General features: G+C 39.4%; 2 protein-coding genes across 16 annotated transcripts in view; one reads left to right on the top strand and one right to left on the bottom strand.

Moving 5' to 3' along the window:
* CABCOCO1 (ciliary associated calcium binding coiled-coil 1) overlaps positions 1-9,474 on the bottom strand; it is a 256,921-nt gene extending 247,447 nt beyond the window's left edge. Inside the window, exon 1 of the mRNA XM_068950804.1 lies at positions 9,387-9,474. The gene's annotated coding sequence lies outside the window, so the exon portion shown is untranslated. The remainder of the gene's footprint in view (positions 1-9,386) is intronic.
* The window catches only part of RHOBTB1 (Rho related BTB domain containing 1), a 54,600-nt gene that overhangs the window by 8,606 nt on the left and 21,797 nt on the right, over positions 1-24,197 (top strand). For 7 of the 15 annotated variants that reach the window (XM_068950790.1, XM_068950791.1, XM_068950794.1 and 4 more), the window contains 2 exons: positions 20,921-21,122; positions 21,488-21,591. In XM_068950790.1, coding sequence (XP_068806891.1) covers positions 20,931-21,122; positions 21,488-21,591 — 296 coding nt within the window. In that variant the 5' untranslated portion in view covers positions 20,921-20,930. Of the gene's footprint in view, positions 1-7,727; positions 7,791-8,682; positions 8,861-9,099; positions 9,349-11,690; positions 11,849-12,537; positions 12,635-20,920; positions 21,123-21,487; positions 21,592-23,980; positions 24,039-24,197 lie in introns of those variants that run through there. The other 8 variants (XM_068950792.1, XM_068950788.1, XM_068950800.1 and 5 more) reach the window with 6 other exon arrangements.

The raw sequence follows: 24,197 nt of genomic DNA, 5'->3' as shown, positions 1-24,197 counted from the left end.
GTACCATTTAGACTTGAGAGAAATGTACCCTATGCTAAAAAGAAAAGGTTATATTTATTGTTGTGGCCCTCAGAATGTCCACAGGTTTTAATTTTTGTGATTTATGGCTTTTGCTTAATACTTGGACACCATAAGTTTGGCTCTTCTATTTCAGATGCATGTTTTTCACTGTCATACACACATAGAAATATTTGTGGAATTGTTGGTCACCAAATAAGAAGAAATCCTTAGTAACATTTCAGCAAATACTTTCCAGTCTTCTAAGGAAAATTGTGGTGGGCCAGGCTTCTCTTGAGACAATACAACTGACTACATTGGAATTTCTCCAGGGGTGAATTTGGTTCTTTTAATCCTCCTTTCTTTGTGTGTTTGCAATAGTGTTTCCCACTGGCAATGCTATAATTAAGAAACTGTCAACATTTCTCTCAGAATAAGAGTACAGTAGCATTTTAGCTGTAGTTCTGAATTTCAGCTAGAAGCCTAATGTGAAAAATAAGTGCTATTCACCTATTTAAAATCAGAATGTTGAGAAGTTGTCCGTATTTTGTAACAGATACAGTTTAACAAAATTTTTTAGAATACTTATGATTTTTGTTAAAGGTCCCTGCGTGCCAGTTTAAGTGCAAAACCATGCTAGTGGTTCTAGTTTGTTTTCAATCTTGTGAAACAAGGATCTGTCCCTGGTATATTTAAATGCTGCAGCTATCTATTTGTGCTTTATGTGACTGGAAAGAGATGGCTTTCTCTCCCTACCCCACAAATCATTCAATGTATATAGTACCTTGAATCCTTTAAGCCTTCTGAAATCTATGTTTCAAACTTTTAACAATGATACTTGGAGAGTCCCTGGAGGTAGTAAATTCCACATCCTTTGTGGAAACTGTATATATGTGGGAGGAAGATTAATTTTCACATTTGACTCTTAAATAGTAGCAGATAGTGACAATAGTCTTAAAGAGGAGGAGGTCCTTTTTGAGAACTGTTCCTGATAAATGTAATTTGGAAAAGGCCCATCAAACAGCCTGCTGGTGAAAAGTGCAAACTATCTCCATTTCCTGCTTCTGAGGCTTCTTCCTCAAGAAACAAAAGTGGGTTACTTGTATGCATTCCTCTGCTATTTCTGCAGTAACTATTATCCTTCAGCCATGTAGTTTTGCTAGAATTTATTTCAGGAGGAGGAAAACATCCACCAGAACCAAGCCTTGTAATGTCCTCCTTTCTGCATGTGATCTAAGGCCTTGACCCATTAGGGAAACAAAAAGAATTGTGACTAGATTTGTTTAGACATACTGAATAAACCATTAAAACAGAAGAGCCTTATTTGGACAGTATAAACCTTGCGTTGGTATAACCCAGTTTAACCTACTGAATTTGTGTTGGAACAGTGCAGCCTTTGCATGGGAAAAACTTTTTGCATGTTGCTACTGTAACAAAATTGTGTTATTAAACTGTGTAAATGGCTATAATAGACACAAGGTCTTGCAGTCCTGGCAAAACCTTCTGTTTTTAAAAAAGCATGTGTTTCAGAAGCAGAGGATATGCAGAATGTAGCACAAGCTTCAGATTTGACTTTGCATTTGGATCTTGAATGATTAAAGCTACGGTGTTGCTACAGTGCAGAATTGTGCTATACAAAATAATTGAAGAATTGTGCGGTAGTTTTAGAAAAAATATCATAATTCAAGCAGTACATTCTTTGAATAGTCTAATGAAAAAACAGTTTCGGTGCTATTTTGCTTCAGGTACTTCAAGTTATATGCCTTGCTGCTTTTATTCATCTTTTTAAGACCTGTATATTGCAACTATTTCTTTTCTAAGACTTTTTCTTCTTGAATTGTCATTTGAGTTGAAGCCCATAGGAGTCATCTGAAGTTTTTTCCACATCAATTTCAGTAAGATTTATATAAGATTTTAAAATTGTAATTGAAGTTTTTTACTTTAGCGTATAGCTAGCTATGGGAAGAGTTGTAGAAGAGTAAATTGTATTTCTGGAGACAGTTTCTCAAAGATTAATGATGGCGAGATTAAGCTGCCCTTGATTCTACTGTTTAATCCAGCTCTGTTGGTTTGGCAGCCTGGAAAGAACAGAAGATAGCTGTTGGCCGCTGTTCTTGCATATCAACAGTGAATCAAACACCAAAAATACTCGTCTTGGAGAACAGCAAAAGAGGGGAGAAAGTCAATTTTGGTTCTCTTCCCCTCCCCATCCCTGCCCTCTGCCTTCCAGCTGCCCTGGTTAGAGGTCTTTGTTCTAGACTTGTTCTCGTGATCTCTTTACAGCACCAATACAAACAACTGCAGAGCAGCAAAGGTGTGTAGATACAGAGATCTCTGTATTGTGCCTCTAGAAGGTATGCAATCTCTGAGCAAAACTTCATCTTCTAAAGATTTATATGCAGGAGATACAAAATGCAGTCTAAAGCTACTAGGCTCTTAATATGTTAGGTGAATTTTACAAGCCTCAAAAGGCAAGGAGAGCGTGTATAATGCTTTAAAGAGTGAGCGCAGTTCCATTTATGTATAGCTTTTAAAGCTCAATAGCTTGGATCAAGAGTGAGGAGCAAAGACTGTTTGCCGTTGCAAGCGTCTTCTTACAGTATAAAGCTGCAATATAGAGGGGTTCCAAAGTATCACTGTTTTTCTTTAAAATTCAATACTCAGATAGGAGTGATCTACATAGAGAAGGGAAAGAGACCAACAGCCAATTCAGGAAGTCTTTCCCAGCTGACTGTTCTCTGCTGTAACTCTTATTTCATTTCCATTAGAAAAGGAACATTTAAAAAAAAAAAAGTTGCTTTGAATGCCATTAACATCTGATTAAATAGCAGCAAGGTTATGATGAGCTCTTAATACAGTTATGCACATATCAGCACTACAGATGTGATAAATGGATATCACAGTACAAACATGAAGTCAGTTCCTCAAGGTGAGAATTTGCGTTTGGGATTAGCGTTTCATATATGTTTGTATATTGTCCTGTGAAATGGCAATAAAGAATTATTCTGGGATGAAAAGGTATTTTTGATATATCCCAGTCAGTGAACAAAGGCAGTGCTTAGGGAGGGAATTGTCAAGAAATGAGAATAATTTTTTTCATGTTAATCAAACTTTCACTGTTGCACTAGGTGTAGCATTAGCATTAATTTTGATTGGAGAGCTGTATAAAATATGGCACTCCAAGAGACTGCAATATAATGCAAACCATTGATACTAAATCTATACCTTAGAAACCCCCTTAAATACTGGAAATAGCTGACAAGGCAGACATGCTCTAGAGAGTTGGAAAAGTCTTACGACACTTTAATGCAATCACTTCTAGTTTCGGTCTGGAGATCATCTAGTCCAGCCCACTTGCTAAAGCAGGTTGCCGGGGCCGTGTCCAGTCGGGTTTTGAATATCTCCAAAGATGGAGATTCCACAACCTCTCTGGGCAAGCTGTTCCACTCTTCAACCACCCTCACTCTAAAGTGTTTTCTTATGTTCTGATGGAATTTCCCATGTTTCAATATGTGCTATGGACTGAATTTAGAATTCAGTGAATAATTCCTAAAAATTAACAAATCAATAAATGTAGGGTGGTCCCCTTTTAGAATATCTATAACATGTAGTGGAAATAGCGTTGTATACGTTGCATATCTCCATCTCTGAAAATTGAGGCAGAGTTGTATGGGACATTGTGAAAAGGGAAACAGTTGACATAATCGGTTTGCTTTATTTCACAATTGGTTGAGAATAGATGCTAACATTGTTAAATAAAAGCATCCTTACATCAAATGCTAAACTCTATCCTTATAACACCAAAGAAAAAAATCAGATCACCAGAGGACTGCATACAATGTATAAAGTGTATAGCCATTTTGAAAAGAAAGCTAATTGTGAATGCGTAAGCATTTGCCATGGGAAAAGTACAGTTCTGAATGCAAACTCATTAATACAAAAATTGCATTGACAGGAAATGACTTGAGTTTTCTTTCAGTGTGTGTAAAATATGCATTTACCTGAATTTTTCCAAAGCGTTTATTCTCTTTATTAATTTTTTTATGGGTAAAATCTAATAGGGTATATACCAATCCATTATAGACATAGTTAGAAATGGTTTTGATCTACCCACATAGTTAAAGCCTCTAAGCCTAATGGCGGGGAGAGGGGAGTAGAATTACCCAGCTCCTGTTATTGAAGTCTGATATTCTAATTCGCATGCTGCCAGTTGGCTGAGACGACATATATCGCATACAGTGGGTGGACGGTCAAGTCCATAAATGAAGTACCACGTGTCTCCTTATTTTGATTGCACATCATTCATTCATTTATGTTCTGCTGTATTGTTGAAAGCAGGATTCATGGATTGTAGAGAGCGTCTTCGTCCCTGTGAGATTGCCAGATGCGGTATCAAGCCCATACCTATATTGGATGATTTAACTTGCTCTGATTTACTTAACTTCTTTGTGCACTTAAACTTATTTCCACTTAAAATCTTTTAATCTTAGTATGCTCTTAAAAGCTCTTCTAATGTGAAAGGTCCCTGAATTCAGGGAGAGGGGAGAGGGGGAAGCTCCAATTTGTTCTATGCTTTGCATTTTCGTTTCTGAACTTTCCCAGACTGCTTCTGCAATGTCAGATCTGCCCTCTCTCAATGCACACTCAAGCCCAGTCCTGTAACTGTCCATGCTGACTGCCTTTCAGTGTGTGTAACATGGCTTAGGAAGCTGTGTATGTGCTTAGGTGTTACTGCTAAGAATGGAGAGGACGTGATCTCAGTTGTCCTGAATTAAAAGCTTGAGGCTTTGGAGGGACCGAAGGGCCACATCAGTAGATTTTTTTTCTTTCTTCTTCTTTTAAAGCAGGCATCTGTGGTAGATCTTACCTAGAACTGCAGTACAGGGAAGGCCTCCTTGCTTCTGCAAGGGAATAGAGCCTGGGTCTGGGATGCAGGCTTTCTCAGAAGGCTGGTGTACTATCAAATGAAAAACAACCCCAAACTTAGAATGCTTAGGATAGCTCATCCTGTGGACATGGCAGTTCTAGATTATCATGGGGTGGTTAGGAGCTCGGACTATTCCCATTCTTCCTGTTCCTGAAGAGTTTTTACAAAGAGGCTGGAGTAAATGCTTGTAATACCCTCTTCCTGCCTCCCCCTCTCCCCGTTATCATTCACCTGTGTTTCTTCAACCTGTTTACTCCAGGGCCTTTCTCTGGTGTCTCAGGAGCGCAGAGGATGGGAGGGCTTGAGGGCACTGAGTTTCAGTGGTTCTGAGTTGGTAGGAAGCTCTCTAAGGAGTTCTGCTATCAGAGCACATTGGAGCAGCTTCTAAAGTTAAACTAACTCTCCAGATCCAGGAGGCCTGATGTTTTTTAATAATCTGAAAACTATATTCTCAAAACCAAAAGGTTAATTTAGCTCCCAAGTAATAGATAAGATGTTGGAGCATGTGGAGAATACCCTCACGTTTGCACTTTCAAATCTGAAAAATTTTTGGTTTAGAAAAAAAAAAAAAAAAGATTCTAGAGAAGTGGGTTTCACTATAGATGTGAATGCAGCTTTTATTCTCTCTCTCTCTCTCTCTCTCTCTTTTTTTTTTTTTTTTTTAGTTTGGATAGTCTGACGTTGTTAATGTATTGTGAAAAGCACATAATGGAGATGCAGTGATGGGGCACTTGGCAGCCCATAGACATGTTTTAGAGAGCTCTAGAGACTTGGCAAAGCCAGACTGGATTTAAATGCTAGTCATGGTCCAATGCCATCTCCTTGGATTACTTGTAAAGATGAAACTTATTTCCTTCTTCCTCTCCTTCTAGCTGTTATGTACCCCTAAAACCAAACAAGCAAAATGGAACATTCAAATCCAAGCTTGCTACATAGAATATGTAAACATCTAATTGAGTAAAGCTTTAGCACTCATATATTTTTAATGCTTTATGTAAACTCAATAGGAATACCTTGTGATTTATTACTATGCTTTCACGTATCAATGTCTGGAAACTGTTGCTTGCTTTACACCCTATTAGAGATGCATTCCAGCCATGTGTAAAGGTACATACCTTTTGTACCACTTGTGGGTCAAACAAGTTTATGGTCAAAATTGTGCTGTTTGTTTAAATATGTGGAAAAATTTAACTACTGTCCAGTAAGATTATGTGGCAGAGGACAGAGATGCTCTAACTAACGTTCCTGGGTTTTTATTTTACACTCTTCTGCAAAAGCTGCAGTCTGGATTGTATAAGTAGTTACACATTTGTGATGGAAAAGCACTGAATGGCGAAAGTTCCTGTAGGTGACCATTGAAACAGAAGCTACATAGTAGCATACAGCTATTTCATTGCTCGGGAAGCCTTCAAGTTGAGGATACCCTTTGATGGAACAGAATAAAACAGGGAAGTTAGAAACTATTTCTTTATTGCCAGCAAAAGCAAAGCCCTATTTCTGTCTCCCATTTTAATCACCTGACTAATCTCTGTCATTGTTGTATTCTGCTCAATTTGACTGTTATGCCTTAAAAATAACACTTTCTCCCTTCTTCCTGCCCTCTTCCTTTTCTCCTGTAGGAAGGTTTTGTACAACCTTGTAAGCAAATCTTAATTTCTGTTGTAATCAGAGGCTTTATGAATGAGAATTAGAGCAAGTCTGGTTGCTTTGGAGCAATAGTCTCCCACATCTTGTAAACCAATCTACTGACAGAAGATTCACCGTGGTTGCAGCAGTGATAGTCTAGGTGTGTTTAATATAAAGCTGGGGCTCTAGCTTAGTGATTTGTCTTCAAAAAGTGGTTATTTAGAATGTGAAATGAAGGTAGTGGTAAAGAAATTAAGATTTGCTGTACTGGAACAGTCCAATAAGATAAATACCCTCTTTACTACCTTGTCATTACTTTTAATCTAATAGAAGGTGATTGAAGCCCAATATAGATGTACACTGCTGTATAAAAATGGGAAAATTCAATTGAATTAAGTGATGCTTAGAAACACACAGACAGGTAGGCTTTGTTGCTTATATTCTAACTTCATAGAAAGCCAGAGGTGTCACATCTTACTGTTCTCGCTGAGTAGTGATAGACTCCACAGGTTGTTCCATGTCCTCTTAAAAAAGAAAAGGTTACATACCAATATTCAGATGAGCCTAGATAATAGATCTAAGCCTGCATTTGCAGGAAAAAGTAATTTCTTTATGTTCACATAAATACAATTCTAATATTCTTAAGCAGATGGTACTTAAAAGTTGGTATTAGCTATACTTATGCCTCCAGAGAATTTGCAGCAGCATCCTTAAATGGAGGTGATATGCATTTATATCCTGTCATTGCTAACAGACTATACTAATAGTAAAGTTAGAGTCTTTAGTACCCTTCCATGCTTGTCTCTCCAATAAACATGCAAATGGAGAAAGGAGCTGAATAGTTTTGGAAGCAAAAGGTTGTGTAAGAATCCCTTGTTAAAAGCCTGTAGGTGTTTCCTGATAGATCTTTAGAGATAATTGTAGCGCTTAGTGGGACTATCTTGGAAGAAAATAAAAAGAAAAGTGATGGGATGTTGCCTGTTTTTTCCTTTCTACTTGCACTTTAGTTCTGTTATGTGCACACACAGTTTGTGTTACTTCCTGCTGCCTTGAACTGAGTAAATGGATCATATAATACAGTAATTACTTCCTGTTTTTTAACCAGCTGAATCAATTCTGTAACTGTCTTTAAATACACACCTGCAAAATACTTTCTTTTTTTCGCTTTATCTCATAGCATTAGAGCTGGAAGTGTTTCCTAAACTGTGCAGAATCTCTATCTGATTTGTGCTCTGTATTGGTAAGTTTCAGAATATGCTGAGATGTTCAACACAAACATCCACTAAACAATTTTCAGTTTTTAGACCTCATTTGTAGAGAAAACATTTTCTGTGTAGACTTTGACACTTTAAAAAAAAAAAAAAAAAAGGAAGGTCGTCATACTATTCATTTCAAATCTGTAGGTTATGGGATTTGACGCATGATTTTTTTTTTTTTTTGTGCTTTGTGTTGACTGCATTTCAACTTGATATCTGTTCATATGTTTGTAGGCAGATGTCTGGGTGGTAGAGTTGTTTTAAATTCTGATGCATTTGTCTTATCCATCCAAAATTTTTGCAAAGCTAGGAAAGTAGCAATATTAGCTATGATATGCGTTGTTCTTTTTCACATAATAGCTTCCTGTGATATGGAATTGCAAACTGTAATTCTTCCTGACGTAAATGTATTAAATTGAAAACTGTTGCAGTCTGACCTGGTTAATGTGAGTTTGGCTTCTGGGCATTTGAAAAATTAAGTAATTGACTATAACCAAATGCAGTTGGGTACTGTTAACCTGTTCTTGGTACTGTTAGCTGTTATTGGAAGCAGTCTTTTTAAAGCAACTTTATAGCATGTTCTCCAAAAATTGACCATCTTATTGCCAGAAGACCTCTGTGCTGTGTATGAGCGCAGCTTGCTGTAAGAGACTGTTTTGTCTCTGATAGTCACAACAGCGTCCAAAAAGTCACTTCTAGCCACAGCCATTGTGCCCATGCCCATCACAACAATAAAGGGTCAGTTGAATATTTGTTGATGCCAAATGGTAGATAGAAGAGCCGTTTTCACTGGTAGAAAACTCCAAATTTAGATTAAGTCAATTTAAGAGAAGGGGTTTTGTGGTTTAATTTTGTGTGTGTTTGTTTTACATGTAGAGTACATACGAGTGTGTATCATTGTTGACTACCGGTTTCCTGTTTGACCGTTTCAAGCGTGAGGAAGGCAAAAACAAAAAGCTTCCCCAAGCGCGCTCGCCCTGGAAGGGAGAATGAGGGCGCGTCCCTGAGCCGCCCCCTGCTTGCCGATGCCTTTAGGCTTGCCGGGCCTGCCGCGGTGAGTGACCCTGCGCCGGGCCGGGCCGGGCGGTGCCGGGGCCCCCGCTCGCCGGGCCCGCTGGAGCGCCTCCCGCCGCCGCCGCCGCCCCTTTACGCGCGGCCCCGGTTTCATGAATGAAATCCAATCGCGGCGCTATAAATAGAACGCGGGGCTGCAGACGTCACAATGAGAGCGGCTCCCGCTGGCCCCGCCGCCCGGCCGCTAGGCGCCCGAGTCAGCGCCGCGCCGGGCCGGGCCGGGCCGGGCCGGGAGCACGCCGCGGCCGGGCGGGGAGAGCCCCGCCGGCGGCATGGAGGAGAGCGCCAGCGCCGAGCTGCCTCCCTGCCAAGTTGGGCTGGCTCCTGGCGTTGCTTCCCCGGTGTAGGAGCAGCGGGAAGGGGGCGCGGCGGCGGCGGCTGCCACTCCCGCCCCGTCCCGCCGGTGCCGGGGGCCAGCCCCGCTGCGCACACCCCGGCTCACGGCTGCCGGGCATCCCGCCCTCCCGGGTAGGTCCCGCGTCGCCCGGGCGCGATCGTGCTCTGACCTGCAGGCTCAGTCCACCCGGCCACCGCGGTGCGTGTGCTGGCTCAGTCGGGCAGCGGGCTGCCCGGGGCTCTGCGCGGCCCCTCTCCTTGCAGGTGCACTCCCTCTTTGTCGGGAGAGCGGAGGAAGAAGCTCCCGAGGGGAGAGAGGGCTGAATCCTTGATGAACTGCATCTCTCTAGGCTCCTCTCTTCCAGCGAGGCCACAAGGTGCAAGGCAAAAATAGAGGGGGGTGAAGTGTACGGGAAGCAGAAACCTCCTGGCGCTTGGCACTTCTGAGTGTCACTTACTAAAAACCTGAAGGGTTGGAAGGTTCTCTCTCTCCCTCTCATTTTTTTGGTTTGTTTTTGTTCTCTTTTTTTCCCCCTGCTGTGTCTGTGGAGTCTGTTGTGGGTTGCTGTGACAACAGCAGGAGGCTGCCGTGGGGGGCTTGCAGCACGCAGATTATCAGGTGTCTGTCCGTGGGATCTGTTTGGGGGGCCATAGAAAGGGGTGCAGAGGGAAACAGCACTAAAAATTGATGTATTAAGTCAACCTTAAGTGGATATTGTGGCATCCAACATTCAGAGCCAAGTGGAATCAGTCTTTGGATGAACTGAGGCGGCTGGTCAAACAGAGCTCTGAGTTGGCTTTATCAGTCAAAGCACTACTCGGGCTTCCGAAGGTGGCAATATACTTGTTTAAAAAATAATAGAAAACCCTTGAAACTCTACATACGGTCACAGTGAGAGCAAGGAAGTGATGCTAGAATATTCTCAATGACTTTGTTCATCCGCAGTTTGTGTACTATTTAAGGACACACAGCTGACTCAAAGCCAAATGTTCAGCTTGTGCTGTAATATAGAAGCTGAGGTGGAAATGAGTTTTTTCAGTGTGCTCGAGGGGAGCTCTCAAGCTAGAGCTCTTTCTAGGCAAAAAAAAAAAAAAAAAAAAGAGGGGAAGAACACCCTTGTTATATGGCAACTCTTTGACATGGCCCTGACTGTTCAGTGTAAATAGCAATTGAATGGGCATATCTATGTAGAGGCTGTATATCGAGACTGGGGGTCACCATACACAGAAGTAGAACAGCTTAATTTCTGTTGAATAATTTTCTGGAGTTGTTTCCCATTAGGTTATGCTTTTTTTTTTATATGCTCATTGGATTTGTATGCCTGATATTACCTGTAAGATATAGGACGTATCTATTCACTATTAGCAGAAAAAAAAAAACTTGGTAGATTAAATACATATATTAAGATTCTTTATCTCATAAATATAATACTTCAGGAGTACAAGATCCGGAATGTGCTCAGATGCATAGAAGTATTTTTATCCAAGAGAGATGGACATCAGTTTTAGCTCCAAGGAGATTTTTAAAGCTCTTGCCTTTTTAAAACTTCAAACTTCACAAATATTGTAGTGCATTAGACTAAGAAGAAGAGTTGATCACTTGATCAGTAAATTCTGATGTTTGATTCTTTTCCAATACGTTTTTTTCACTGGGAAAATGCTAAAGTCCTGCGCCCAGATGTTCCCCTGTACTGAAAGGGATGAAAGGACAGAGAAGTCTTGAAGCAGGAGAAGCAAAGGAGCAACAGTTATCTGACTATCATACTTGCTCCCCTCTATTGTGCTAGAAAAGTATGTAGGTGTTGTAAAATGAAGCATGTACTTGGGACTCTCCCTCGAGCAAGGCCAGTTGGAGGGGAAAGGGAAAGGCTGAGCAGCCACTACTGCATACAGCAGCATTTCAGAGCTCACAGCAAGAAGCCACTGAGGCTAAGGATAGTCAGATCATGTGAATATACCCTTGGTTCGTTGATTGGGCTTCCATAAAAGAGATCAAAATCTTGTGCTGAAGAAGCGAATGGTGACCCATTGCGTGAGCTATAACTGATGCATCCTGGAGGATATGTGGTGATAGTTGGGCACTTTGTTTCTAGGGGTGGACTCTTAAAATTGAAGTATGGATTCTCTTTGGTTCCCTTCCAATATCATTCTACTTTTTTCTTTTCCTTTCCTTTCTATCTACTATAAAAGACACAAGTTGGGAATGTCTCTGTCTTTTTTTTATTTTTTTGCAAATCAGTCTCTGTGTGGCACTAGACTTTACAAGTAAAACTCCATATTCATTCGTCTCCTGTGCAATTCAGTTAATGTCACTGGATTTGCATTTGAGACACAAACTCAGGACTTAACCCAGGATCTGAAAGCAGCATTTATCTGAACTCTGCCATCTTAAAGTATTTACTGTTCTAGTTTGTATTTAGGTCTGTGGAGGGTTTTATCTGCTGTCATTTAGATGTTTTGCTCACCTTTTATAGTTTCCTTATACTACTCAAATGTGGGAGTGAATAAGATGCAAATAATATCCTTCCAAAATCATCACTGATAACAAAGAGGAAAAAATATGAGAATGTCACATAAAGTTCAAGAAACAAGAGCCTAATTCTGTTCTTTGGAAGGAAAACAAGCACAGAAGGTGAGTTGTTCAACAGCTCTCTGTGCTAGAAGGTCACCAGTGTCTCTAGAATATTCTTTTTTATATTTGTTTGTAGCTCTAGCAAAATCTGATAAATATTTTCCCCACAGAAAAGCACAGAAGTTGGGAGAATGGCTTGTTAGTTTGTTGTTTTCCTTTTGTCCTGTTGGGAGTACTACTCAGAATAACTTCCTCCCTAAACAGAAGGTACAATGTCAACACCTGTCTTTTTAAATGGGTAAAATCAGTAATAACAGATGCTAGAGGATCAGCAGTCTAACTCTGTACAAGATTCTGATGCTCCTACTTACATAAGGGTAAAATTAGGAATTTAATGGAGTTTATTACCACTAAAACCAATAGTATTGGATCAGGCTTCCTCAGTGGTACTGCTCCCTTTAATCCCGAGTTTTGTACGTTATCCTAGATACTCTGGGAATTTGCTCATGAGCACTGCAGTCACTAAGGATTCAGTTGCTGCTTTGCCCCAGTTATATTGATCCAAATAACAAACCAGGAGTCCGTGTGTCTGACGCTGTATCTACAATAGGGGGTCATGCAGTGCAGTAGCAGTGTATCTGATGATGGAAGAAGTTGGTGCTGAGAGCCCGATATTCATACTGTACACATTTCAGGGACAAAAGGGTATTACTTCAATTGCCTTTAATCTGGTCTTGTGTACTGAACAGCCATTGGTGGTGGGTGATGCATCCTTCCCTTTGGAGTCATCTGAAAGGAATCCAGTTTGTGTGCCCTGTGGCTGCTTGTGATGCAAACCAAAGCATGGTAAGTGGGGATGACTGGGAAATTTGCTTCATAAATGTATTCATGATCTGAACTAAAATGCTACTTGAGATGCACCCTTAATCTCCTCCTGTAGTGTAATCTTTTGTTGTGGAAGGAGGAATAATTTAAGGACTCGGTGCATGATGCCAGTTCATGGTTGGCTACTTTATGAAGTAACAGCTGTTTGGTGATGGTTACCACCTGGGCCAAATGGGTATTGTCTGCTCTTCAGTTGCTACAGTTCTCAGCCAGTTTTGTTAATATCAGCCACAGTTGGCTGCAGTTTGTGATGATATAACAGATCATAACCTACAGCAAAGCCAGAGCTTGGTCACTGTGTGGTCCCTTACGTCTGCTGTAGTCATCTCTGATAAATGGAAAGCGCAGCCAGTTGCAGCCAGGTACGTCCTGAATTCAGACAAAATGCCTCACCAAAGCTGAAGTCAGAGTCTTAAATTAATCATGTACCTGCTACAGATTATTCCCCTCTTTCAAGGAGTGAGTCCAGTGCGGTGACCCTTCCTCATATCTCTTTGCAGAGCAGAAGAAAGAAACAAAAGAAGCCCTGAGGGACCGCTCTTGAGGTAGACTGTGAGGAAGGGAATTTGCAGTCTCTCCCACAATATAGAAAATGCTCATCCCAGATTCTCACGCAGGGTGTTCTGAAGTGGTTAAAACATCCTTTTACCTGCTATATAGATTCACTTCTAGGGAGATGATCTCATCACAGATGGTGCAGAAATGTATGACACAGGTCAAAATAAAGCTGCTCAGTATAACCAGCTTGTTGATTTCTGCCCCTCAGGTCTTCCAGAGCCTGTCAGAATATTGACGTAGTTAAAGTCTAATGCTGAGCTTTGTGTTTGGATCTCTGTTTTGTCTGTTGAACTGTGTATCATGACAGGCCTTTGTGGACTGCACGTTTGAGGATGCTCAAGAGAATCAATTATTCTACCTCAGATCGGATGTTATTTAGGCTCACTAATTGGGCTTTGGGACAGTCTGTGTTATACAGTAACACAAGAAGAATTTGTGTTTTGTTAACATGTTGATCATTAAGCTGCACTTTCTTAGCCAAAAATCAGACAACTGTTGTGTCATCCCAGAGGTAGATTAGGTTCAATAAAGGGTCCTAATCCTTTATTAAATTGTAGCATCCTTTAGGAGCAACCAAATCCAGAATGAAGCATGCTGAGAGAGAGCAGGAGACCAATAGGCTTCTGCATAGTACAAGCCATGCATCGTTATTCGCTCCCTACAGTTTCTACAAAGAGGTTAAGGTGATGGTTTGACCAAGAAGTTTTCTAGGTAACTACAGAGAAGTCTGTTCTGTCTTCAAATTTACACTTTCTTTGGAGAGTACTCCTTTTCTTTCTGTGTGTGGCCATGGTCAATCTTTTGCTCTCGTCTTTTAAAATTGTGGGCTAGAGTAGAGATTACAGCAGGTGAATGGAGACTTCTGGGAACTGCTTTCTTCCAGTAAGTAGTATGAAGTAAGGGCAGCATCCAGCATTAAATTTGATGCTTGTTAGCCAAAACCTGTTAGGAAAGAAGCAGGTTCAGGCAAGCCACAAAGAGCCTGCTGTGATGAGACCCTCAGCACTTTCCTTCTACAGCCACATCAAATTTTAGCAGCGTTATATGGGCTCACTACTTTGGTGATATTGGCCCTGAGCTGAAATAGCAAAGCTATCCCAGAACAGCTGAGAAAGGGAACCTGGTTCTGCCTTTGCAGAATATCAGGGTACTTCCACTTACCTGCACGCTCCTTTTGTGGCTGGCAGCAGCCAGGGTTGTCTCACTTACCATCTTGTGCATCAAAGCAACGTTTCAGACAACTACCTCTCTCATTACACCCATGGTAGATCCAACAGATCTTACATTTGAAAACAGGTTAGCTTTAAAATGTAAGGGCTTTTCTGCATTTCCGAGCATTGGCTCTATCTGTTGTCGTCTTCTGTGGATGGGCCAGGTAGGGCAAGCAGTTGACAAATTCCCAAATTAATCTTGAATTTCTTCCTCACATGTCCATTTCTTCCCTTCAGTCTTTTTTGCAGTCCAGGAGGGATCACCCTTTCATGTAAATTGCCAGAACTTTTAATAATGGCAATAGGCTTATGCCTCGTTATCCTAGATGAGAATCCAGTCTGATACGCACCATGCCCAAATTTGTCCCCTGGTGATCAAGGTCATCTGATCTCACCTTGAGTCTCGTTACCCTTTGTTACCGGTTGATTCTTTGATGCTGGCAAGGTATAATTTTTGTTTTTTAATGATCTCTCCTTTGGCCCTCATCCCATTTAATAATATTCCTAATTTTAATTTATATCATGTGAAAACCATTTTATGATGGTCTTTCAGCACCTGGTGTAGTTTATCTGGCACTTGATACTATGTGGTTTCTTTCACCCATTTCCTTGGTGGGGTCCTATGTTCATTGATTAAATTGAGCCAAAAACAAATCAGCCTTGTGACCGAGCCTTTTCCCAGATCAGAACTGTATATGATCACTATGTGCTTGTACAGGTGAACTGTAAGCTCCCCTTCTTTTTCCCTTTGCATATATGTGTTAATCCATTCAGATTCTGTAGCAACACGTAGCAGGTTGTATATTGAGAATGAACATTTCACACCTTTGCTCTAGCTCATGTGCTCTTTGGTTCCTGCAAGCATGCTGGTGCCTTGGAATTCAGCAGTGACAGGTAGTGACTCTAGTGCCTGAAGAACTTGGCGTGTTGTTTCTCCTTTTCCAGTTTCCATGGTTTCAGGCAGTAATTTTGTAACCTGGGAATGGAGATAAGAGCATATCTTAGTCTTATAAATCTTTCGATACTCCTTTTGGTATAATATTATGGAATGGCTCTCTGAGGGAGTCATTCCATAAGTATAGTCAAAAATATGTCTCCGAAATATATGGTCAGATATGGAATACCTATAAATGCTGTTTCACATGTTTTCAGAAGAGTTTATTTTTCAGGGATCAGTCTTGACGATCTTGCTACCTTTCTGCTGGACTGAATTTTTCAAATAATTCCCACGTACACCATTCACATCAAGTGATGGGAGATTTTGATATCTCTTTCCATTAGATTACTTTTATAATTACAACATTGTAATCTTGGTTGGTTACCTGTTTGAGATTTCCTGTTTTGTCAGGTTTGGTCAGATTACTTGAGAGAGGTTGGAATTATTTATTTCTTTTCTGCAGAATAAATTGAAGAAAAACCTCAGAGAGCGCTGAGTATTCTTAAATGCTGTCTCTCCTAGTCTTACACTTAAGTGCTTGCGCTTAATGTAAGAACTAAATAACATGCTTGTTTGTTTTCCTGGTAGGAGATGCTATCTCAGTCTATTGGATAATTTTAGGTACAGAGCCAAGAAGTAAATGCTTGCACGATTACTCCATAATCACTGATTTATGTAGACATTTAGTGATTTGTTTGTGATGTTTTACTGATGAGAAAAGGGCTGATAATTAGCTATTCCCGTTTGAAAAATCTTGGGTATGTTTTGTGCAAGCTAAGTGACTTTTTAAAATATCTAAAAATTTCAAAATAGGAATAGTAATGTGCAGTGTGTGTGTGTATGTATGTGTGTATAATATATATATATATATATATATATATATATATATGCACAGTGAGATCTATAGAGTTAGATTCCTGGTCCTACGTAGGGTTCTATAGGGACCATCCACAGAGAACTCACCATTGGGTTAGGATCTTCATCCCCTTTCTTTCCGGCAGAGAAAAATGCAAATACAGGTTTAAAAATATTAAATTGCATTTTTAAAACAACAGAAAATTCATGGTTAAGACTTGGTTATATTTTACATATAAATATATACACATATGTATGCACATGCAGGGGTGAAAAGTGTTTATTGTGTTTAATCTTTGTACCTGTGGACTAGATATTCAGCTCATATGCTTCAACTGAAGATCTTCTGGAAAAGTTCTTGGGAAAGGCAGCATTTCATTATTAAAGCCGACTAGTTGGAAGGGCTTGCCTGCTATAGCAGCTACAACCATTTTCTGATGATAATGATAACTCACTCAGCAATGAGAAAAAGTAAACAAAAAATCTAGCACTCTTCAGCAATCTGAGGTGTGGCAAAAGAAAGAGAAGAAGTTGGCTACCATAACCATCCATAAGCTATGATTCAGAACAATAGCCTCCCAGTTTTTTGGAAATCAGCTTTATTTGGAATGGTTCATTCCTGCTGAATGAACCATTAATGAATTAATTAAATGGCTTTATCTTAGATCTTGACTCTAATCACATCTCCTGATTTTTGGCGGCCTCTGTCTCTTCATCTGCAAACAATTACAGGTGACAATGTAAAAATAGAAACGTCCCTGAGGATGATTTTTTTAGATTTTTGAGATCCTTTGTTGTTCTTTCCAGTGTCTGTCCTCGTTTCCATCCATCTGCTCATCTTTCTTTAGCACCGTATTAAACAGCTGAATCTTTCACTGCTTTCTTTGTGAGAACAACTATATTTGGTCTGGCCTTTCCTGTAAACTTTTAAGTGCTGTGCTTGGTTAATGGCCCTTCTGCCTTTCTCTGACTTTTTTGCCATGTCCTCATTGCTAATAACTTTCCTTTTACTTCATCCCGTTTTGTTTTCTCAGTAAACTAAACTATTGGAGGTTTTAGCAAGTTTTTCATTGGTCCTGGAATATTTATGGCTTTTTTTTTTCTTTTCTTTCTTTTTTTTTTTTTTTTTTTAAGTTTTTTAAGTTTCATGTAGGCTGGATTGCTCTTGTCTAACCAGTTTTGTTTTGGCTCCAGTAGGTCTTCCCAGATGTTACCAGCCTTTCAGAGCTCAAATCTAGACATTTTTTTTTTTTTTGAAGTTTTGCAAATGTATGTTTGGCATTTTTAATCAATGTGATTATGTAATAGATTTATCTCAAGCTTAACTTAGAGGCTCCCTTAAATAACTGACTGTAGCTATATCCTTAAGATTCTGTAGATATTCTAGCTTTAATCACTTCTGCAGCCAGAAATCTTCTGGCTACATTTATAAGCATTTAATCCATGCATTCTACTAGCTGTTGGTACTGTAATTCATTGTTATGTTCTGTTTTTATCTGAGACTTCTAAAAATCGGTCCAGGCTTCTGTCTGTCAGACTCTTTAGGAGCTATTTCTGTTTTAATCCCTTTCTGAAAACTAGAGAAAAATATACAATGGTCTGCGTTTTTAATATATAGATATTCTGTATTTACTGGAGTGGATTTAAGAGCTTTGTATAGCATGGCTACAAAGCTCTAGTTTTGTTTTTATTTCCAGTTTATTTTAATCTCTGTCCTGTGCACCACTGAGTCATGCTAAAAATATCTTCTTTAGGCTACCATTGATCTACAGCAGGGCGTTCAGGCGTGCTGTGTCCGAGCTCTATGATACTTTGGTTTAATTTAGTTAGTAAGTATATTAGAAATTTTTAAAACGACTTCTCTCTATAATTTTATTTCCATATGTTCCTTTTCTAAGATTCTTAATTAATTGTATTGATTTCTCTTGCTACTTTTATTTAGATTTGCCTAATAATTTTGAACTTGCTTTGTTATCCTCTTGGAACTTGTTTTAACATTCCTGACTCTACGTAATATGTATTTTGTGACTGTGATGTGTTTTTATAGAACTATCATTTAAAAATTGTAAAGAATTCAAAAATCAGATTGTTGTGTAAAACTGCAGCTAATCTGTGTAATGGCATCTTAATGGAATATCAGGCTTGAGGAAAAATTGTTTTGGCATCTCCTTGCTTAGTAGTTTAAAACCAGCCAGACACACTGGCTAACTGTGCTCCTTCCTTTTCTTTTCCAGTCTCGTAAACATTTCCATAGTGCATCTGTGATGCCTAGTCTGTGCATGAAAAAAAGCGTCAAGTAATATAATACCACATACTATGTTAGGGGGTTATTCTTTACTCTCAGATGTGAAATGAATCTTTTTTAGATCCCACTGCTTCACATATTGAAACCTCTTGGATTTTTGCTGCTCGTTGAGGGCCCTGCCTTTGAGGCCATGGCATACAAATATGTTTCATTCCCCGTGTCATGGAAAACACCGTACTGTTTGTATCGTGGCTGTTTTCTTGAAAAGCATGGTGCTGGACGGGGGCAGCATGTGGAAGGAAGGAGAAGAGGAGTTAGCTCTCGTGCTAGCTCTCATCTCGTATTTGGATGCATGGAGACTGTACGGAGCCCATGGGCCGTTGCGGGGTCAGCCTTGTGAGAGTCTGCGGGCAACAAGCAGCTGTAGTTGGCTGGCACACAGGAAACTGACGTCTCTGTAGTGCTTTCCCCCTTGACTAGTAACCTTTCAGGATGCACGTTACAACTGAAGTGAAGTGACAAAGGCGATATCTTAACAGCTTTGTTTTCTTATCAGCTAAAATGTCTGTGCTGACATAGCAGGTTGGTATCACAAGGCTGCTAGGATTTCCATGGAGTAGATGCTATACATGCATTAATGAAGCCATGTTATCTGTTCTACATTTGTCAGATTGCAAAGCATCCATGCCTGTGCCAGGATGAAAAAGTTCCTGGGGCCACAGAGCAGTCTAGTGCAGTACACCTGTCTAAAATGTGGGTGTAGCATAAATATACCTATGTGCCATAGCATTTCCAGAAGCATTCAGTGTCTATGAAAACGTGTCAGTTTGACACAGTAGTGGCACACTGAGTAGAAAGAGTGAGTACACTCACTTGAGCAGCTGACAAAGTTATCCCCAGTTTGTCCCAACGACACATGAATACAAATTATAACTATAGCCATTGTAGGCTGTTTCTTCTTCTGCAGTCCATGCTTACAATTTTAAATGAGTGGGTAACATTTAGTCCTAATGATGACTTTTGTTTTTCTGTTTATGTCACTTTAAGTAATGAAAGAATATAGTTTAAAATAGTCTTTGGCTATAGTAGTTGCTAATACGTGCTTTTTCTTAAATCAGAAAATAGTGCCTCTGACACAGGGAAAAACAAACAGCAAAAAAGCTTGTATTTATTATTTTTAAACAGCCGGACAGTTGATACGTATTCTGTATTTACATGCGAATGAGCTGTGAAGAGTAAAAAAGGAATTAAAAAAAATCATTGGATGTCTTTATCAGTTATGTTTTCTGCTCGGGGGAAAAGGACATCCTCACTCCAGTGACGACCTGTGTTTGGTCAGTTAAACTGCCTGTAGGTTTCCTTGTTGAAATAACTGTTAGGCAAGTACTCCTGAACATGTTTGTGCTTTGCATGTTCCCTGTTTCTCCCTCCTTGATTATATTCTCCTGCAGAGACCGGTTTGCTGAGCAGACTACTAGAGGTTAGGAAAACAAAATCAGAGATGTTGAACTATGATCCCACATTCAGCTTATATGACAATGACAGACTTTGTAGAAAACATACAAGACTTGATTTTTAGTCTTTCAAAGATGCCTGTTTTCCAGCCTACATCCACGTCCATGTATTTGTTTAATACATTGCCAAAGAATATCTAAGCAAATGTTTTCAATAATAACTTTCTATCGGGATAGTATATTCAAAAAAAAACTTAGTCTCTTCACTTTCTAATATCTTACAAAAAATAATCTGTAAGTATATGTACATGTATCTGCAAGTTTCCTCTGAACTGTTTGGTATCAGTTTGGTCTCTGGTCTGTACAAACCTCTTGGAAAACTAAGAGTTTGTAGTATATACAGGATATAATGGAATTTGAATTAACATAGGGTGTGGGTTGTAGAGTCTCTGGAATCATCTTACAAGAAAGACATTATTTCCTTGGTTTTATTGTGTGCATATAATTAAAACCATCTGTGTGACTTGGTTTTGCCTATATTGTTTGGACAGTCCTAAATCAAATCTTGAATGGCCAAGATTCAAGAAAGCAGGTTTACACTAGAATCCTTCAGGTTAAACCCACTGATGTCCAGCCTCTTCTGCTGCTTAGCATAAAAATTGTTAACAAGCGTTAAGTTTGTTCTAGTTGTCCTTGTTTCACCAAACAAAAACTATCTTCTGCAAATAGGCTTGTGTTTACAGAAACCAAAGTGAAAATAACATGTGGACAGCATAAGCTTGTTGCGATCAAAATAGTCCAGCATTTCCGTAACTGTGTGGTATTTAAAGAAACAGCTAGTTTCCATTGGTACAGTTTACTAGAAGCTTTGCCTTTAGACTTTGTCCTCTTCAGGCATCACTGGAGAAGTGGAAGTAGAACGCGGTGGTTCTAAATAGCATAGTTCATACAGTAGTAAAAAAAACAAGCGTAACTGTCTTGTTACAGTTTTTGATAAATGGACGTTGACATGGACTACGAAAGACCCAACGTTGAAACTATCAAGTGCGTGGTGGTCGGAGATAATGCAGTGGGGAAGACTCGTCTAATTTGTGCAAGAGCATGCAATACAACCTTGACTCAGTATCAGCTGCTGGCAACTCACGTTCCAACTGTCTGGGCCATTGATCAGTACCGTGTCTGCCAAGAGGTAAGGACTGCAGGTCTACAAAATACGGAGCACGTGCTATGAGGCTGTGCTATTATTTATTGGCTAGCTCTTTCTTTGTCAGAATGCAGCAGTGACCTCAGAGTATTGTATACGAGGGCTCTACTGCAGCCGTTGCCTGACATGGAAGGAAGCCAGCATCTCACCAGGTCTCTCATTCCAAACTAATTGTTTAGTAAAAGATATTATCAGAAGATGCATATTCTGCATAGGTTTTATAAAATGCAGCACTTAAAACTACATGTAATGGGCTCTTTTGATGTAGTGTGCTTTAGATCTTCTTACAAGGGGAATTAGAAATGTGCTTGTTTGGAGGGAAAGAGAATGTAATGTGTTTTCTGTTTTAGGTCCTGGAACGCTCACGAGATGTTGTGGATGAAGTGAGTGTTTCTCTCAGACTGTGGGATACATTTGGGGATCACCACAAAGACAGGCGTTTTGCTTATGGAAGGTAAATTGATCCAGGCTGCATTTTAAATAACACCAATAATAAAATTTTACAGCAGAAAAAATTGCAAATCTTAATTTTGAAAAACAAGGACTTAAAAACAATCAAGGGTATTCATATTCCTGCCTACTGCAAAGAGGATTATGCTACTGCAAGGATTAAAAAGATATAAATATTTAAAAAGCAGCATAGTTTTACTATGCGATGTTTACTTGAACTATGTGCTAAACTCTTGTCAACAAATGTTGTCCCATTTCACATTTGAAAGAACATTCCCAAAAATCAGATAGTGGTTTTACAAAACTGAAAATCAGCATTCCCTGCCTGTATAAACAATGTATGATATAATTGCCTACTTAATGCTGAACTAACAAGCAGCGATGTTGGGAAACATTACTCCTATTTGATGGAATATTTATTTTATTAAAACCTGTGATGTTGGATGGGTAGCTAACCTCTTGATAGCAGAGCTCATTGCATTAAAGGTGAGGATCTTCTGTATTTCCTTAATTAAAACTAAGGAAAGGAAAGGGTTCTCTTCTACAGATATCAAGGATCTGTTAGTAAATGGATTAACGTTGGAAATGGCAAAAAAAAAAAAAAAAAAAAAGTCGTCTAGATTTTTCCAATGTGCATAATGTAAATTCAGCATAGTTTCGACAAGGACTGAGGCCAGTGGTGGTCCTTGCATTTCATATAATGGTAATTAAATCTGGCCTTGTCTCAGTGCAGATAGCAGAGCAGCTAACAAACATTTGAATACACTTATAATGAGAGCAGACTACCTGTATTGGGTGAATATTGAGATGAACGGACATTTGAGCAAGGTCTCAGTCCTTGCATATTTTTTCACCTTCTTGAACTTCCTTTTTCCATGTCCTATCTGTACGAGTTTAGTGTTTTCCTTCTCTCGGTGCCACCTGATGAAATGAGTGAATTCAAAGGATGTGAGTCTTTTCTATTCTCTGACCTTCAGAATCACTGGAAGGGTTCACATTGTAAAGCTTTGTATGGCAGTTTGTATAACTCTTCCATTATATTTAGCACTGTGTTAGTGGTGCGTTTTCACAGAGAATTACAAATTTACTTGAACTTTCAGATAACAGGAAAGATGCCCTGAGTGGCTAAGTGTTTTTGTAGTCAATCAAAAGGTACCCTTTCAGCTGAATGTTTAAGTGCACGTGTACGTGGTCTAATGCATCAGGAGCTGAAGTAGCAGCACATCCAGGCTACACAACCTGTACAGTTTGGCAGTAAGCTTTATGTGTGATGAAAGTTACTGACTTCAAGGTAACATTGACCTCAATATTCAGTACTATACAAGTATGTGAATAGATAGTGTTTAACAATTAGCAGCATACCAATCCTATTTTGATAAATATGGATGTAACTTAAGGTTTTCTCTAACTATTCCTCTCTGATGTGGCCGTGTGATACTCTGCAACAGATACTGTGTCACTGAGAAGATTACTAGAGATTAGGAGAACAACATCAGGCGCGTTCTGTACTCTGATCCAACGTTTACTGACAGGATGGAAGGGAGGAAAAACAACATACTTAGCTTCTAATCCTGCAAACACCAAGGAGGACACGAATAACTTATGAGCAGAACTGAACCTACATAGAATCAGGTTTGCTAAACCCTGATGAACTTAAAAGGGCTCTTCTGGAAACCTACTATCTTAGTGGTTTTTCTTCTGCAAAGTTTATTAGCGCAGGAAGTTACTGGAAACTGCTATGCTCTAAAGAAACTATTTTATGAATAGAATTTCAGTTGTAAAATTTCCTAATTGTAATCACTGATTAGGTACTTCATTTTTTCCAAAAGATATTAATGTTTTCTTTTAAACAAACGGTTTAGCATTCTGTCTGTTTTAGCAATTTTAAAAGTAAGAGGTATCTGATATTGCAGGTGGATTTATTAAACATGCAAGTTTGTGGGAATTGATTTCAAATCACCTCTGTACATTGAACTACAGTCTTCTCACAGTTAAGTCAAATCTTGCAATACAGTGAAAATGCAGTGTTGCCAAACTGCTTAAGGCTAAACCAACAGGTATCCAGTGTTCTCTGATTATCTGCCTGACAGATCATTTAATGAGATATTCCTTCAATTACCTTCAAATTTGTTTTATGCAGAGTAGACTGCATGTGCCCCTTGTGCAGGGGGAGGTTTATTTCAGTCAAACACTCAGCCAAGACCTCTAATTGTCCTAAACGTGGCATGACAAGAAACAGCAGGTCATTAATTCACCCGCTGCTCTTTGGAAAAGATTGTTCCATAGTTTTGCAAATATTACTTAAATAGATTATGCTATAGATGACAGGGAGAAGAGTTAGTAGGACTTACTGTAAAGATAAATCCTTCTTAATTCTTTATTTTTCGCAGACAGAAACATGAAAGGAGGTGGACACATGGAGTGGCTTGCCATTATATTTTTTTTGTGCAGGTGGGGAGAAACATTGGAATTCTGTTGAGAATAGAATACTTAATGCTTTTACAGTCAGCCTTTAAAATGGGAGTGTGAACAGTGAGATCCAGATTGCATTTTACTGTGTAATGTTGAGCTTAATTGCAATCCTACAGGAGCTTTGAGAAACACTGACAC

The sequence above is a fragment of the Struthio camelus genome, chromosome 7 (assembly GCF_040807025.1).
Source record: "Struthio camelus isolate bStrCam1 chromosome 7, bStrCam1.hap1, whole genome shotgun sequence".
Taxonomy (NCBI): domain Eukaryota; kingdom Metazoa; phylum Chordata; class Aves; order Struthioniformes; family Struthionidae; genus Struthio; species Struthio camelus.
This window is presented reverse-complemented; position numbering and strand designations above follow the sequence as displayed.